General features: G+C 37.6%; 1 protein-coding gene across 4 annotated transcripts in view; it reads right to left on the minus strand.

Moving 5' to 3' along the window:
* Window positions 1-16,627, minus strand: part of Pak (serine/threonine-protein kinase PAK 3-like protein) — a 41,934-nt gene that overhangs the window by 12,599 nt on the left and 12,708 nt on the right. For 3 of the 4 annotated variants that reach the window (XR_011223902.1, XM_069310036.1, XM_069310035.1), the window contains exons 4-10: window positions 10,688-10,847; window positions 8,187-8,314; window positions 7,543-7,769; window positions 5,175-5,318; window positions 4,490-4,676; window positions 3,412-3,500; window positions 202-305 (exon numbers count right to left, since the gene is read on the minus strand). Coding sequence is in view for 3 of the 4 variants with exons in the window: in XM_069310036.1 (XP_069166137.1) it covers window positions 202-305; window positions 3,412-3,500; window positions 4,490-4,676; window positions 5,175-5,318; window positions 7,543-7,769; window positions 8,187-8,314; window positions 10,688-10,847 (1,039 nt within the window). In the remaining variant the exon portion in view is untranslated. The remainder of the gene's footprint in view (window positions 1-201; window positions 306-3,411; window positions 3,501-4,489; window positions 4,677-5,174; window positions 5,319-7,542; window positions 7,770-8,186; window positions 8,315-10,687; window positions 10,848-16,627) is intronic. The other variant, XM_045760181.2, reaches the window with a different exon arrangement.

A 16,627-nucleotide genomic window follows, 5' to 3' on the forward strand; every position in this document is an offset into this window, starting at 1 on the left:
CAGTAAATAGGTACCTGGGAGTTTGCGAGTTGTGGGTTGCATCTTGGGGAGGGTCAGTAGTTAGATCTTGGGGACACTTAGACATAAGCCTAACATACATACATATACACATAGGCTGCCTCTCCCTGACAAAATGAATTATACATTACAACAGTATTTAAGATTAAACAAAAATTAAGAAATGCTTTCATCTATACTTACTAAGTTTGACACTGCCATCCATTCCTAACAAGATATTATCTGATTTGATGTCACGATGTATAACCTGGCTAAGGTGAAGGAACTCAAGAGCCTGTAGCACCTCCCTGCAAAGAGCACAAACAATTGTTAGCGAATGTACATGATTCCTGTTTGTGGTGGTAATCATATCTTAGAAAAATTTATTTTACATGCTTAGTAGAAGCCAATACAATTTGTTTACAAATTTATCAAAAACAAATTCCAAAAAAATATTTTTTTTTTAACTTTTGGTCTGCAAATCCTTATCCTGACCCCTTCCAAGTGCTATATATTTGTAATGGCTTGGCACCTCCTCCCCCCCCCCCTGATAATTCCCTCCCTCCTCCCTAAGGTAAAACCTACTTTGTCCAAGGTGCAAGAGCACAAAGTCAGAAGTCATACTACACCAGAACCACATGCAACTTTTCAAAGAAATTATACAGTCATTAAGGTGCTTAGGCCTAATTCTCTTTAGTATAAATTAATACACCCTGGAATGCCTAGGACATGCATTTGAGTTGAAGATTAAGAATGTTCTTGTTCCCTGTACAGGTGCTAGGAAAGTGGAATGCATTGAAGTGTCTAAAAAAAAAGACGAAAGCTTTAATGTTGAGGGAGGTAATTAGTGCACCAGGTATAAATTGCTAGGAGGTAGGGCATAAAGAGCTAGGTTTTACATCCCCATAATCACAGATTGAGAAGCTACCTTTGCCCACCACCACACATGCAGCACCCTGTAATGCAAGTGGTTAGCAGCATCACCCCACTCACCTTGCAACAAAACATTCCTGGATTTAAATCCTGGAATGAGTGGGATGACTGGTTACCAATCAATGTTTCCTATTGTTCACCCAGCACTAACTGGGGACCTGGTTGTAAATTGGTTAGCAGATCATATTAGAGGGGTAACAAGTAAAGAAAGGCTTCAAATGAGCTGTGAGAAGGAGAACTTAAGTCTACAAGCAAGAACTAGAAGACCTCTGCCCCTGTATCCTTTAGTGTAAAATGTGTAAATGAAACATTACTTCTGGGTGACTTGTTCACTCCCTAAACCTGCCTCTCTGGTCTTTGTAAGGATACATTGAAGAATTCTTAAAGCAGCCCTAAGTGACCATAAATTAGATCACCACTCTACCACCTACCAACATACAGTGTTACCGGCTGTGTAAACAGAAGGAACTCTGTGATCCCATCTCACTTTTATCCCAACAAACCCTTGGAAAGGCAGAGTACATTGGGGCAAAGAAATGGCCTGCACTTAAAGGAACATTTCACAAACAGCATACTTAAAATCATTTCTGTGCTCAGACCACAACAAAAAATTAATTATATGAGAGTTTTCCGGTGTTGCAGGAAGATGGAGGGGAAGAGCAGAACTGCATTGCTGAAACACCAGACAAAGGGCCCACATCCCCTGCAGAAGAGATTTGCCGGACAAGAGATATCACAATGCCACACACTAATGATGAAGGTCAGGGAGTAAAGGCAGATAATGTGGCAAATGTGCTGTTCATTACAAAATAAACAAGCCCAAAAGTCTGTAGAGTGCATGACGGAGAATGCAATGAAGGTGGCAAATTTTTGCAGGTCTCAGAGTCCAAAGATACGCCCTCGCTCCCCTCTGCGGATGAGATGAGACACACAGACCTTAAAACAGGGAAGCATAGTATAAGAGTTAAAGAACAGAAACTCAGACAGAGTACCAAGATGCCCGAAGGAACCAGAGACAAGTAACTACACAAACACCCAAAGCCCCTATTGAGAGGATGCCATCTCTGTCAGGAAGGAGGACTCAGGATGGAGGTGCACAAATCCAATATCATGCCCAAAGATAACAAAATCAGGCCAATGAAGCAGAGCATGAAGCTTCTACAGTACCTTGAATCATATCCTCAAAGGGTGGAAGCACCCAAATGTTTGGAGAAAATAGGAGGTCCATCACAACAACTAGAAACCTATTAGGTGCCAATAAGTATGAGGATGAAGATAGAAAAACACAACCCCCAACATCAGAAAAGGAAGAGACGAAATGTCGAGTGCAAACACCAGACTTAGCTTTGTGAGCTACCTGGTAGGAAGGAATGGTGTTAGGAGTAAGACCACTCACTGTAAAGAGCCATAGCAAGAAAGATATCAAGGATGAAGAATGGTGAAGAGCCATAACTGCTGAAGCGTACACCAAGCCGCCTCTTACTGATGGTAAGGGAGGTATCTCTGCCTCAATGGCAGAAAATTTGGCATTGAAACTCAATATGTGAAGACAGGCGGAGAGTTGGGAAGAGTTCACAATCCTTTATTAGTTGGGGCCAGATTCAAGAAGCAGTTACGCAAGCACTTACGAACTTGTACATTTTTTCTCAATCTTTGGCGGGTTTGTTTACAATTATTAAACAGTTAATGAGCTCCGAAACACCAGGAGGCAGTTTATAACAATAACAACAGTTCATTGGGAAGTTTTCATGCTTGTAAACTGTTTATTAAATGTAACCAAAGACGTCAAAAAATGAGAAAAGATGTACACGTTCATAAGTGCTTGCGTAACTGCTTCGTGAATCTGAAGACTATAACAGGGAGAATGGTGAGGACAACGTGAGATGTTAGATGCTTTGACAAGAGTTCATTGAACAAAGAGATGTTAAACCTTTAATTTGAAGTGGGAAGGAGGAACACACGGAAAATTGAGATAAGAGGCTTAAATTACTCCCTAATCTGGTGGTCACCAAAACCCGAGAGAGAGAGAGAAAATTTCTAGGACAATACATGTACCTCCATGAACAAGAAAGTAGGGTCTCTGAGAGGGAAGCCACTCTGATACCAATTTTCCAAACCAGTCCCAAATGAAATATAAAATCAGTGTGAACATTTTTCACTGGAATTTTGTTTAATATAATAAAGGTGCTATTAATGCAAGAAAAAAATCACATGATAAATTGCTCTATAATTTCATCATCCCATTTTCATGGGGGTAAGGAGAGAGATACTTGGAAATGCAAAAAACATTGTTTTAGTTGTCATGTCATGAATATTTCAGTAGGCTACAGTAGAGGTGTGTTATATCAATGTAGTACATTTAAAAATAATGAACCTAAGCATGCAAATCTGCCTTCACTGTACTTTATTGATGGTTTACTGATCATTTCTACTGTGTGTACATGAAGGACAATAAAGGCAAAGAATTTCAACACTTCTCACCTGCAAACTGCAGCTATTTGTCCTTCATCCATACATGTTTCCGTCACCACATCGGTGAGGGATCCACCCGGTAAATATTCCATTACTACCTGTAATATACGCAAAATTGAAAAATGCAACCCATGTAAAAGGGAAATAAATTAATAGAATATTTTTAGTGTACACAATTATAATACAGTACTTTCCTTAGCTCTTACTTCAAACTGCTAGAAGACTATCATTTGAGTTTACATTTATGATCTCTCACTTTTGCAGGCAGTATTACAAGATTGTAATTATTAACCTCGCTAATCAATACTGTACATAAGCAAATGAAGCACTCAAAATGAGGTGTGGGAAGACACAAGATCAGGGGGTTACTTTAAAGTCTTCAGTGTGAGGAATGCAAATGAGGAATGATTCATTTGCAAAGCTTAAAGTGAACAATTTGGTAAATGTTCTTTTGTTCATTTACACTATCAGAACAGTCCATCCTTTTGAGTTGCTACAACAGACAGAAAATGGTGCACTAAAGCACCTGAACCAAACCTAACTGAGTGAGCCATGCATAAAAAACATGACTGAGCTGCTATAATTTATATTTCATCACATTTTGTCCGTTGATAGGGAATGTGATGTTAAAATGCTATGTATTATTTGAGAGGACAGGTTGGTCAGAAAACTGACATTGCTCACTGATGCAAACTACAACCTAAGGTGCCCAAAGTTGAGTACTTTTGAATGAAAATAATACAGATGTGGTATTTTCAAGTCTCGGCTCAACTTCAGAATGTGCCATAGAACGTTGACCAATCCACACACTAGAAAATGAAGGGACGGCGACAATCGACTTGAGAATGGTCCAGGATGGACCGAAACGTCGTCGTCCGTTCATTTTCTAGTGTGTGGATTGGTCAACATACTTCAGCCATGTTATTGTGACTCATCGCTTGCCATAGAATACAATAATGTATAACACAACGAGACATTTGCTGGCCCTCACTTACATATACAGTATTACTAACCATGAAAATATCTCTCCCAACATAAGTTAAACTTAGCAGAGGCAGTTATTTCAACACAAAAATAAAAAACTTACCCATAAATCTTCATTAACAAGATAGGAATCCAAATAATTTACAACATTTGGGTGTTTATTTTCTTTCATGACCAAAATTTCATTGATAATAAGCTCCTTCTTTGGTTGTTGAGAGAGATTCATTTGTTTGATTGCTACCTCCACACCCGTTGCAGTTTCAATTGCTGTGTAAACTGTACCCGATGCCCTGAGGAAAATAACCTGCATTTAAAAAGTGCTAATAAAGCAGCACCATTCATAGGTCCAGATCAGTGTTTATACATGTTGTATTTTCTGGTGGACAGGATATATGTTTTTCAAATCTTAAGCTCGATGTATTTTACATGATAGAATATGAAAATTCTTATTTTAGCAATTTGTAGCTGCATTTTGAAATCACTTTCAATAAAAATGTATGATAAACAATAAAAAAAAAAAATCTACAAAATATCATGGCAAAATAGCAGCGTTTCTTATGTGAGGGCGCATCTCGTACACCAGATAATATATTAAATCTTTATAGCATACTGAAAGTTATTAGTAGTTTTAAATGGCATCAAAGCACTACATATAATGATTGTAACTGTCACAATGGATTCACATACATATAAACTGCCCTTAGTGAGTTCTCTTAGATAACTTTCAACTCCTTTATATACTGCACTTCATGAAAGTCAAAGTAACACAAGCCATATTCTTTACTCACCCCTGGCCAATCTTCTCCATTTTGGTATATTTGCGGTTAGGATCTCCGACAGACACTATACTTCTCAATCGTTCTAAAATTTCTTCATCGCTCATTTTCTTCTTTTTTTGTTTCTCTGCTGTCCTTTCTATTGCTGTACTTGCACTGCAACAAGGTGACCCATTAATGAAATATAAATTCATATATAAGATGTCCTACTTTACTCACCGAGTAAAGTGGGACATTTTTAAAATATACTTTACAGTAAAGTATTGTACTGTACTACATAGGACAATACAATTTTTAGACATAAGTAGTCTAGCACATACCAAATTGAACTTAACAGTGTCAAAACATTAAAGATGTAAATGGACAGAGATATGTGGATGACAATGATCACGGCACATTAGGGTAATGTCACCGGTCAAGACCAGTTAGTTATTGGTATTCAAAGTGGAATATATAACAGCAGTAATAATGTCTTGTAAACACCTATGGTATGAACCAAGAGGGGGGGATGTTAAAACTATAAATAATGCCAGAATCTAGTCCATGCAATACCTGTTCAGATAACCAAAATATATTAATGGCCAGCATTATGGTATGCACGAGGTTGTCAGCCACAGTTACATCACTTACTCTTACACCAGTTTCACCCCATATAAACGTGTACAAGGTACTGTATTATCTTTATAATATACCGAAGAGTACGGGCATCTACAGGAATTTAAACCTGTTATAATTATTATCTATATTATAGTCCAATGTGAGTATACTGGCTATTAATGGAGCAAGATTTAACTCTTCATGCCTTGCTTCCTAACCTTCTGTACCTGGCAAGCTTATTACATCTCTTAACATTCATATCATGTCTGTTAGTTTTGTGAGTACATCATAACCCCAAGTACATCTACTGAACTCAAGTTATAACTTAGGTGTTATTGTTGATTTTGCACCATGTTAAAGCGAGTATGCCCGACTCAACTACATGTTCTGCTGTATTGCATGTAACTAGACTTACCAAGATGAAGATGGTGTACTTGCATCTATAGGGTTTGAAAGCCCATTCAAGCTTACCAGCTACTATTTTGAGAGAATAGTAATGCCACATGTTATCTCTTAATACTTTTACCACTATTAGCTATAGGGATACGTGTGTGTGTGTGTGTGTGCTCACATTACATATATCTGAGACTTTTCAGAGAAGCTAAAAGAACAGTCAACATTAATTTACTACACATGATACTATCGACTGATATTTTCCCAGATTCTTCATGTTTCCTCCTCAATTGCCGAGAATATTACTGGAGACAACATTTGGCCAAGTGTTAAATTCAATCCCATTGTCTTGTTGATATACTTTTAGTTGTGAACAAGGCAGTCAGTGACAAACCAGTAAAGTTCCTCTATTGAACTTGAACATTCTTCTATTCCAAATTGTTACTGGCAAGTCTTGCTTGACACTTCCAAATCATAATGCCAACCCCCTTTGTTAGCATATAAATAGATTAATGTAAATAAACCTAATGTTTACACATCTTGTGTTTACATAAACACTAATTTACTTTAATAATAACTCACTGATGCTTTTTCCTAATACACTGACCACATTGAAATAAATTCTCTAACTAAACTCCACCATTAACGAACACCCTTATCTAGTGGATTCCTGAGGCATGAATCCACTAACCAATAAGGGAGATCCCAAGTGATGAGTGAACAATTATAATCCTTGAGCTTATTGCAAGGATCACCAAGTGGGCTAAGCTTAACATTAACAAGAACAAGTTTTCATAACTAAGGCTGATTGTTGCTCTAGGTTCTGTTACTTAAACAGTGCCAACAAGGCGTGGTTTGAACAGTAATTGCCACACACCGAGTCATGATAACTTCTTCAAATTCCTGAAGGCTCAAACACTGGGAATCAATAACTATATGTTTTAACTGAGACAAAAACAACAAACACACACATGTGCACACACACGAACAAGAGGACACAGATTCAAGCTAAGGAAACAAAGTTGCTGAAAAATTATTAAAAAGTTTTCTTTTGCAAAATGAGTAGGAGACAGTTGGAACAAGCTAAGTGAGAAGGTAGTGGAGGCCAAAACCGTCAGTAGTTTCATAGCTTTGTACGACAGAGTAATGAAAAGACAGACACCACAAGCGATATATAGTTCTCCTCCTTACACACAGAGATCACACTAACGTGATGCATCAAATGAACAAATTCACAAGAGCCGTGACGAGGATTCGAACCTGCATCCGGGAGCATTAAGGCCGTGTCTGGGATGCTCCCGGACGCAGGTTCGAATCCTCGTCACGGCCCTTGTGGATTTGTTCAGTTCTCATCCTGTAACTTCACTTCGGTAATTGCACACACACAAACCTCGTATTTGTTGTGGGAGGTGTTGGTGGTGGCACTGGTGCTGGGGTAATACTTGTAGCTTGTGGATTTCGATTGCTATCCAAAGCGGCTCCATTTGCATTGGCTTCATCTTCAACAGGTTTAGTGTAAATAGATTTTGTACGTTCTGGTCTAGTTGCTATAGGAGGAGGTGGGGGCTCTTCCTCCTCCTCTTCAGGAACCTGCCAATTTAGTAATGATATCATTTCCTGAAATTTGGACAGTTACACCTTAATTTGACATATTTCTTGTACAATTCATATAAAACAAAATGAACACAGGTGAATAAAAAAATTATAAAACTTAAATATGTGCAATAAATATTTTTGGGCATTACTGTGCAAAATGTTCAAAATTCTTCTAAATACAGATTTTTTAATAAGTATAAAAACAAAGATTAGCATTTTATAAGGCACTAATAGCCAAAAATGTCAAATCCAGATACTGTAACAAAGGATTTTTAAACAAAACCCACTCTCCTCATACCATACTTAGAAACAAAAAATTGTGACAGGAGCCAGCCCAGATAAACCATAAAAAACATTATATGATCTAAGCTGGTATCCAATAGTTAAGTAAAACAGTGGCTTAAGAAAAATAAGAAAATGGTGTGTGCATAAACTTACACTGACTTCCGAGCAAGTTTCAGGAGTAGAAGGAGACCCAGACGAGGCATCTGATATTTTGTGAGGCGACGGAGTTGCTGGGTAACCAATGTTGACTCCTCCCTGAAAACTCGGTCTGGGTGATGGGTCTGCAAAATATTTTTGTTTGTAATATACAGGACTGTAAATGAAATATAGATCACATTGAAACAATTACAGTAATTGCATTCACATCTCTTGTCAATTTGATGTTAATCACCATATTTGCTTGTGCCACGGAATGTTACATCCAAAATTTTTCCAGAATTTCAAGAGATATATAGGATAAAAAGGTTGTCATGACTATACAAGGATATATATCTGTGGTGCCATGATCTCCCTACATTTACTAAAATTTTAATTTATGTTTTTTTAATTATCTAAGTTCCCCTCAACACTTGCGCAACTATTGTTGTGACCCAAGAGTTACGATAGAATTAGGTATGGCTCAAAGTACAAGGTGGAAGGAATGTGCACGCACTGTATGAACGGGCTGTTCATATGAAGGAAGAGATGAGACAACATTGAGACACCTGTGTATATTAAATCCTCAACACCTTCTTATCTCATAAAGAAGCTGGTAAATACAAAAGACCCAGTGGGATCAGGATTCCAGAATGTCACACAATTACCTAAGTGTAGTTACAGGATGAGAGCTACGCTCGTGGTGTCCCGTCTTCCCAGTATTCTTTGTCATACAACACTTTGAAACTACTGACAGTTTTGGCCTCCACCAAGTGTTTATGACAAGCTGAGAACATTGTAGTGTGTATCATGAGGGTTGAAAGAGTATGCATCACACATTCTGGCAAAATGACAAGGTGTAGTCAGCTCTGGCCTGGACCTCAACCAAGAAATCAACTAGGGAGTCATAGATACAACTCACCGTAGTGCCAAACCTCTATCTGACAAATAAAACTACTCTACTAGTATCTCCAATGGCACTCAGAGGGCTGACTGAAGGTGATAACCCTTGAGCAAGGAATCCTGATCAATTCAGAGAGCCAAGTTGATCTTCACAGACTAAGATTTGGTTTAGGTCAATCTTTTTATTATAATAGAAAAAAACAATCGGTGAAGCAGGCTGATTAGATGGCTGACAATGCTGGGATGCTGGCTATACTTTAGACATCTTAAGACAAGCCTTATCATAACCTGATTATGACTTAATTATAACATGTAGCTGTTTTATGACATGATTATGTCTGATCATTATGAGTGCAGGCAGCCTGCTAAAGGTAGACAGGAACAGAGCACTTGTAGACATAGGGCTGCACTTTTGGGAATTACAGCGACCCAAGTTAGGCCCAGGCTACGCCAAGTTCTGACTTTTGCCATGTTGTGGGCATCATGGCAACTTCATCTTCTAGTGTGTGGTTTGGTCATCATATCTTCAGCCACGTTATTGTGACTCGTCATCTGCACTTGTATACGTCAATAATAGAAACAAATCACTGTAGTCATAATTGACTTATTTGAATTTGAAAACCCTCACAGAGCATATTAGGTTAAATTTGTCAAGAATGAATACTAATGTTGTTGACCAGACCACACACTAGAAGTTGAAGGGACGACGACGTTTCGGTCCGTCCTGGACCATTCTCAAGTCGATTGTGATCACTCAATCTCAATCTCAAGTCACAATCGACTTGATAATGGTCCAGGACGGACCGAAACGTCGTCGTCCCTTCAACTTCTAGTGTGTGGTCTGGTCAACATACTTCAGCCACGTTATTGTGACTCATCGCCTACAATACTAATGTTGATCACAAGCAATCTTACAAAAGATTTGGTCTGCACTACAATGGAATGTTCATTCTGTGACAATGGAAAGTTGAAGCTTTTGTCCATTGGCTGCGGTATTATATTTTAGTATTTTTTTTCAAGAAAATAGGTGTAATATGAGCCACTAAATATGGTACTCAAAATATTAAGTTTCTACTCCCAGGAAAGTGGAAAAGAAAATTTCACCACACCATTCTAGAAATTTGATTGGAAAATTTATGTTACCTATTCTACTCAAATTCATGAGTGCATTTCCGATTCCACTACACCACAAAGATGAATCCATTAGAAACATTGGTATGCAGAGATTAAACCACAATAATTGATTTAATTGGTGACTGCAAAAAATAACCTGACCCCCCCCCCCACACATCTAAAATTAAATAAAATTAACTCAAATTTTGGTCGCTTTACTTTTCCAATTACTCCTCTCCTCCTTTCACCACACCTTCCCTTGTCCCTTATAGTGACTTTCCAACTCTTGTCACTACTTGAGTGAAACGTCGTCGCTTTCCGTTCAGGTGTATAGGTTGGGTTATTAGTCCAACTGAAATTAAATTCAGAGTAATACCCCTTACACTGTGTAAACCTGAATGTAAACTCTTAATTGTTTCAGAGTAAATATAGTAAACCCAAGGCACCAAAATCTTGGCCAAAGACAACTAGCATACGACGTACCATAACACTAATCTCCTTACCGACATTCTTCGTAACAGTCATGAACTTGGAAGTTTGGTGTTCTTTGGTGGAGGCATCGTAATAGTTAAGGACATCGAGTACGGCCTGCGGGTTATTCTTTTGCTCCTGTTTACTAATGTTGGATATGGACAGTAGTTTCGTCCAGGAATCCGGCATGCCCTAAAGATCAAATTTAACAATAAATATGATCATATATATATAAATGAACATTTAAGAAAAGATAATTGAAATGCAAGATTGAATAAAAGTTGAAAACCAGAAAAATGCATTGTTGCTTAAAGTCAATAAATATTAAAATACATTGAAGCATCGTTGATTTAAACAATTTGCAAGATCCTAAAAAATTTTAGTCAATATTATCAAGAAAAGTACATTTTCTCACAAGTGATGAAAAAGTTATTACTATGCTGCTATTATTAACAATAAGAAGAAAGCAAATTGAAAATACAGTATATCAAAAGTTCAGTCAAATATCTGAAGGGTTGTCAAAATGTATACAAACAGCCAAGTGCAGACACAACTGTGAATGTTGAGCACATTCTAGTACTACTCTGATCAACACTAACACATACACATCCTACATCCTCAAGCCAACTTGTGGCAATTCTTGACCAATTACTTGAGATGCTGTGCCATTTGTCACTTGCCAATTAACTAACAGAACACCATAGCCATGCTCTGACCTGTGTGTCTGCTCATAATATGGTTTTGGAGCTCAAAATGGGAGACAAGAGCGAGCTCAAATTTTAAAGCAAATAAGGTAAATTTGTGTCATATATGACCATCATATTACCAATTATTCTTTCTTAAGAAGGCTAATACATGGGGGGTAAATGAAAGATAACTTCAATTTATCAAAAGTCAACAATAAATAATTAAAGACATGATTACTATCGTCCGATGAGTTTGAATTTTGACAGAACATGTACGACTGGTGTCGGTACGTTCTCACCGTCTAAACAACTTTGGTTCATTTTTTCATCTGGCACAAGTCACACTCCTTCGTCTTTCGATGAACACGAAAGCACTCTCGGTATCTAACAGGAACACAACGTATGCACAACATAGAAATTGTATAGCCTACTATCACTATTGAGAACATTGCAACCTCTTACCCCAGTAACTTGTAAATAAAGGAAAAATAAATAACTCTCAAGAGTAATACAAGAGAGATTAGATTTTCCTCCAAAGTACTGCAACATCAAAGACTAATTAGAAAAAAAGCAAAACGTGCTTTGGAATATAAGAAGCGGGATGTGCACATATAATATTTTGTTCCTTGAAACATACAGGGCTTTCTATATTTATAACAACTAATATATTACTTATGAATATGTTTATATAGGGTGCAGAAAAAAAAAAAAAAAATATAAAGTTGTAGTTAGACTGTGCATCTTGGTATACAAAAAAAAAGATAAAGAAAATATAATCATGGATAAATAATGATAAATTAAGTGAATAAGATCAGCATCAAACTCACACATGAGAAACAGTGTGACAACATTTTAGTCCACGCACAATGAAATCCCATCAATACTATGTATCGACGAGAAAATCGGTAGGAGCCGTGAAGAGGATTCGAACTCTCTCTCACAGGAAGCACATGCCCTAGACCACTACACCACCACATGGTCTAAAGCACTGCACCGTGGGATTCGGTTGCATCCCAGATTCGAATCCTCCTCATGGCACCTAATGATTTTCTCATTTCAGACCCTCTTGGACCATTATCAAGTTGAGACCGAGTAACGGTCCACGAGTGGTCAAAACGTGATCACACTTTTTGTTTCTCATGTAAAAGTTTAGTATTTATTTGGTGTAGCAATGTTCCAGTGGTAATTTCTCTTAGTAAGATGCTAGCCTGTCAAAAGAGATTATTGCGCATCTTATAAGAGAAGGGAACAAAACACTGTCAAGCTGTGTTATAGTGATTAATTCATTAAGTAAAGATTATAAAAGTACACACACATATTTGATACAAGTGCTGAGAATGTTCACTGTATATAAATTTATTTACAAAACTAATTATTTTGAAAGTTCATGTCATTCATCCTCTAAAAATAGTTAAAGAACTGGAAAGCCCTGCTTGTTTCAGAAAAGAATAAATTAAAAGTAATTAGAAGCCCCACATAATGACTTGACCTCTGAGCAGCAGAGCCATGTGGATGACACGGCATGTGATCAGAATAGCCAGACATAATGAAGTGGCACTCAATAGAATGGCCAAGCTGGGACACAAGCAAACAAATGGAAGGTGCACCTGGCAACTGCTATGGTCCCCTGTAGGCTGCATGAAAGAAAAAAAAAGGGATCACATCTGCATGTTGAGCCTTAAGCACCTAAACCTCGACACGTCACCATAAATCCTTTTGAGAGCAAATTAAGGCGCTGATCCACTGATTTAGCAGAGATGACAGAAGCATGGGCCAAAAGGTGTTACGAAATAATTACAGTACAGTATTATGCATCTGTGAAATGTCCCCACAGATACGAGGGGGAGGTTTAAATAAGCATGAAGATGAGCAGTTTGAAAAAAAGTTAATGTTTAATAAATGTAAAGATGAGCTGTGAAGCTCTGTAGATTCTGAGTTTTCAAATAAAAAAATGGCTTCTGGTATTGGGAGCCCCTAATGCAATGTGTTGACCACAGTGGGCTTGAACAACATGCAGTCTTGCATGACTTTGGCCAGAAATTCCACTTAGAAACTGTCAATTATTTCTGCCCTATTTTGTGTACCCGGAATTTTTTTTTCTTTCATGCTGAGGATACCCTGCTTTTGCTAAATAAAATTTCAGGCTGTCCATTACTGATGACAAATAATAACTCTTCAATCAAGCAAACCGATTCATTAGCCATATGACATACCACTTGTTATCTTAATAATGTCTATGCATTCAACATAATTCAAGATAGCTCTTAAAATAAGGAAAGTTATTAGTAGCTTAAAAAATAAAACACTCAACTTATTCATGACAGTCTGCAAAAGAAATGTTATCTGGTTCTAATATCCATTTTGACATTGAACAAATGCATATAAAAACATATTCAGGAATATACACATTCTGTAAAGCTGGAGAAATGTTTCAAAATAAACTTGTCTGATAAAATAGCAATACAAATTAAACAAAAATTAATCATTGCATATTTGCCGCGATTACAGGAGCCTCATTCTTCATCGCTCTTAAAAGGTCCTAAATCTCGCACCTAAATTTTAGATCAAAAATTTGTTAGGAAGGAAAGGTACTGATCTATTGAAAACTTGAACAGTTATTTTGCCCCTACAAAACATTTTCCCAAAAATTAGAAAAATTACTTCAATTGAATTGTGATAATAACTATTGGTCTGCCTACATACGTTATTAATTTGCTAAATGAGAAGTTTAATGTCATCTAAACATTACTTACAAAGGGTTTTGATCATGAAGACCCAAATAAAAGGACATAGGTATTAGTTTTGGGACCTGCTGCTAAAATAAATATCAATGCATTCATTAACATACTGGCTAAAATAAAGAAAATCAAATTTCCATGCACATCATGTTCAGGAGTCAATAGTAATATTGCAAGATTGTGGTATACAACAAAATAATCGCCTAGAAGAAAATCAACACAGTCACATTGGAATAAATGAAAGGCCCGCCCTAGAAGTTCAAAATTCATGCTAGAAACCAAGACAGACCCGTGAAGCTACATTGTTTACCAACGATGTTCACTTCTTACCAAACCTGCAGCCCTCTATATCTCGAATTCTCTTCCAATGTGTACTAACATTTAAGTCTCCGCCAAAGTGCAGTAATTTATAATGAAAAGAAAGCCATTACACGGTGTACTTTTTAATCAACGTGTTTAAAATAGTTATCTTTAGAAGTACTAACTCTTGAACAAATAAAGTCCGAGAAGTACGACCACTTGAATAAATAGTACAGTACCATAGAAATACAACTGTACCACTTTGAACAAATAAAATCCCAATCTATCTCAACCTGATCATTCTTGTATTGTAACATTCAGAACTGCAACAGCTTGTGGCCTGCCAAATATCAAACTCAATTCCTGTTCAATTGTTACTGCCATGTTATGTTTCATTACTTCCCTTTTACCAACTTTCATCACTGTTTGTTTCACTCTCCTACTTTCCAAAGCAGCTCTGATTCAACTAGTTAAAATCTTACTTTTAAATTGCCAACTTATCTTAATTGAGCAAACCCATTCCACCATAATTAAAATCATACCTAATAGAAGAATTGATGTTAAGCATTGAAGAAAAAATTACAATTAGGTTAAGAATACGTCTGAAAGCTTGATGGGTGAAACTAATTCAAGAAGTGAAACTGTGAGGATGATTAGTTTAGTTGGTGGAGGAAGAGTGCAAGACAGAACACCACAAAATATATCTACAGAAGAGACACTAAGAAGACCAGTGAACAAATTTCAATGTGAGGAAGCTCTAGGTGTATACGAAGTACCAGTATATGCAGAAATAATTACAGCCAGCACCAAAATCAGGCTTTGATTATTTATGAAGAGCACTTTTCTGAGCCAGTACACTTGGTTCTGCACTATGACAAAGATTCTATTGACTTCTTGTTAGTAGCTGTTTCAGTCAGGGTAGGTTAACATTCTGTATTGGCGCAGTAACTTAAATCTGTACCCTGCTAGTGCATACTGGTGTTAAGAAGACTGGAGAAATACCGAATCTAGCCCACAATGAAGTCAGATATTGCATTTATATATGTGTGAATGTCCAAAACCCTCAAGCTTTGACATCGGCACAAGACACTTTCGAGAAGAACGACTTCTGTTTCTCACACTTCAGATCGTAGACCCTACTTTAAACCTTTGGCTAATTCAGCTTGGCTATGCTCTGAAACAGCTGGGCAACAGTCCCCTTAGTGCATGATAAAATGGCAAGAGGATTGGTGAACAAAATCCAACAGGCAATGCAGTAAGAAAAGCAACCACCACCAGGCACACGGCATGATGAGAAGGATAAAACAAGCCTGAACCACAATTGGCTCATTCATAATGTTCAAGTCTAAGTTCTGACAGACGGATTGGAATGAAAATGCACAAAAGCACCCTGATGACCAGAATAAATAATTCCAGGAAACAGAGCAGAGCATGAAGCTCACTGACCCAATTACGTATTGCCAAAGGTAATGAATCTGTATCAACAAACTGAGAAAAACTTGGTACAGAATTTTCATCAGTAACCTATACTCGAGCGTCATTGGCAACAGCTGTTGCAGCAAGCACACCACAACAGTGAGAACCAGCATGCCCTCTAGCACAATATCCATGGACACCACAGCTACACGCCTGAATTTGGAGGAGTAGGAATGTCTTAATCCATCTTTCAAGAGATGCCGCATGAGCCTTGGGAAGGTTGGTGACGTAGCATCACCACTACTGCTAGCCATGCAGTGGCTATCATCTCCCTCACCATCAGTGAACAGAACTATCACCAGCAATACGAGGGTTATTCACCGTTTACTGGCAAGTTTCACAATGCCAAAAACACTTGACAAGGGATCGACTTGTACACGATAATGCTTTCTGATGTCATTCTGGAGAGGATCGAGTATTATTTTCTAGCGCCTCCAAACCACCAATATGATACAGCAAAGACATTTTGAAAACTTTTCTACTGCACACACACATGCCAAATATTGGCATTCCCTGACAGAGCATGATACTAAATCGGTGTTAGTAAGATCTTGTACTGGAAAACAACTGAGTAAGGCAGCTAAAAATTAAAGAAATGGATGTGGAAATTTTGGAGCCAATGCAAAAAAGACAACACTGCACCATACATGAGTACAAGAGACCTGTGATTATTCTTTAGAGAGTACAAAAATTATAGATGAACTAGATGGGAAGGGGAGGGGGGTATGCAGCTGCACTGTGATTTCCTACGCCTCTCTTATCTCCCTTCCCT

Source organism: Procambarus clarkii, chromosome 66, assembly GCF_040958095.1.
Source record: "Procambarus clarkii isolate CNS0578487 chromosome 66, FALCON_Pclarkii_2.0, whole genome shotgun sequence".
Lineage (NCBI taxonomy): Eukaryota > Metazoa > Arthropoda > Malacostraca > Decapoda > Cambaridae > Procambarus > Procambarus clarkii.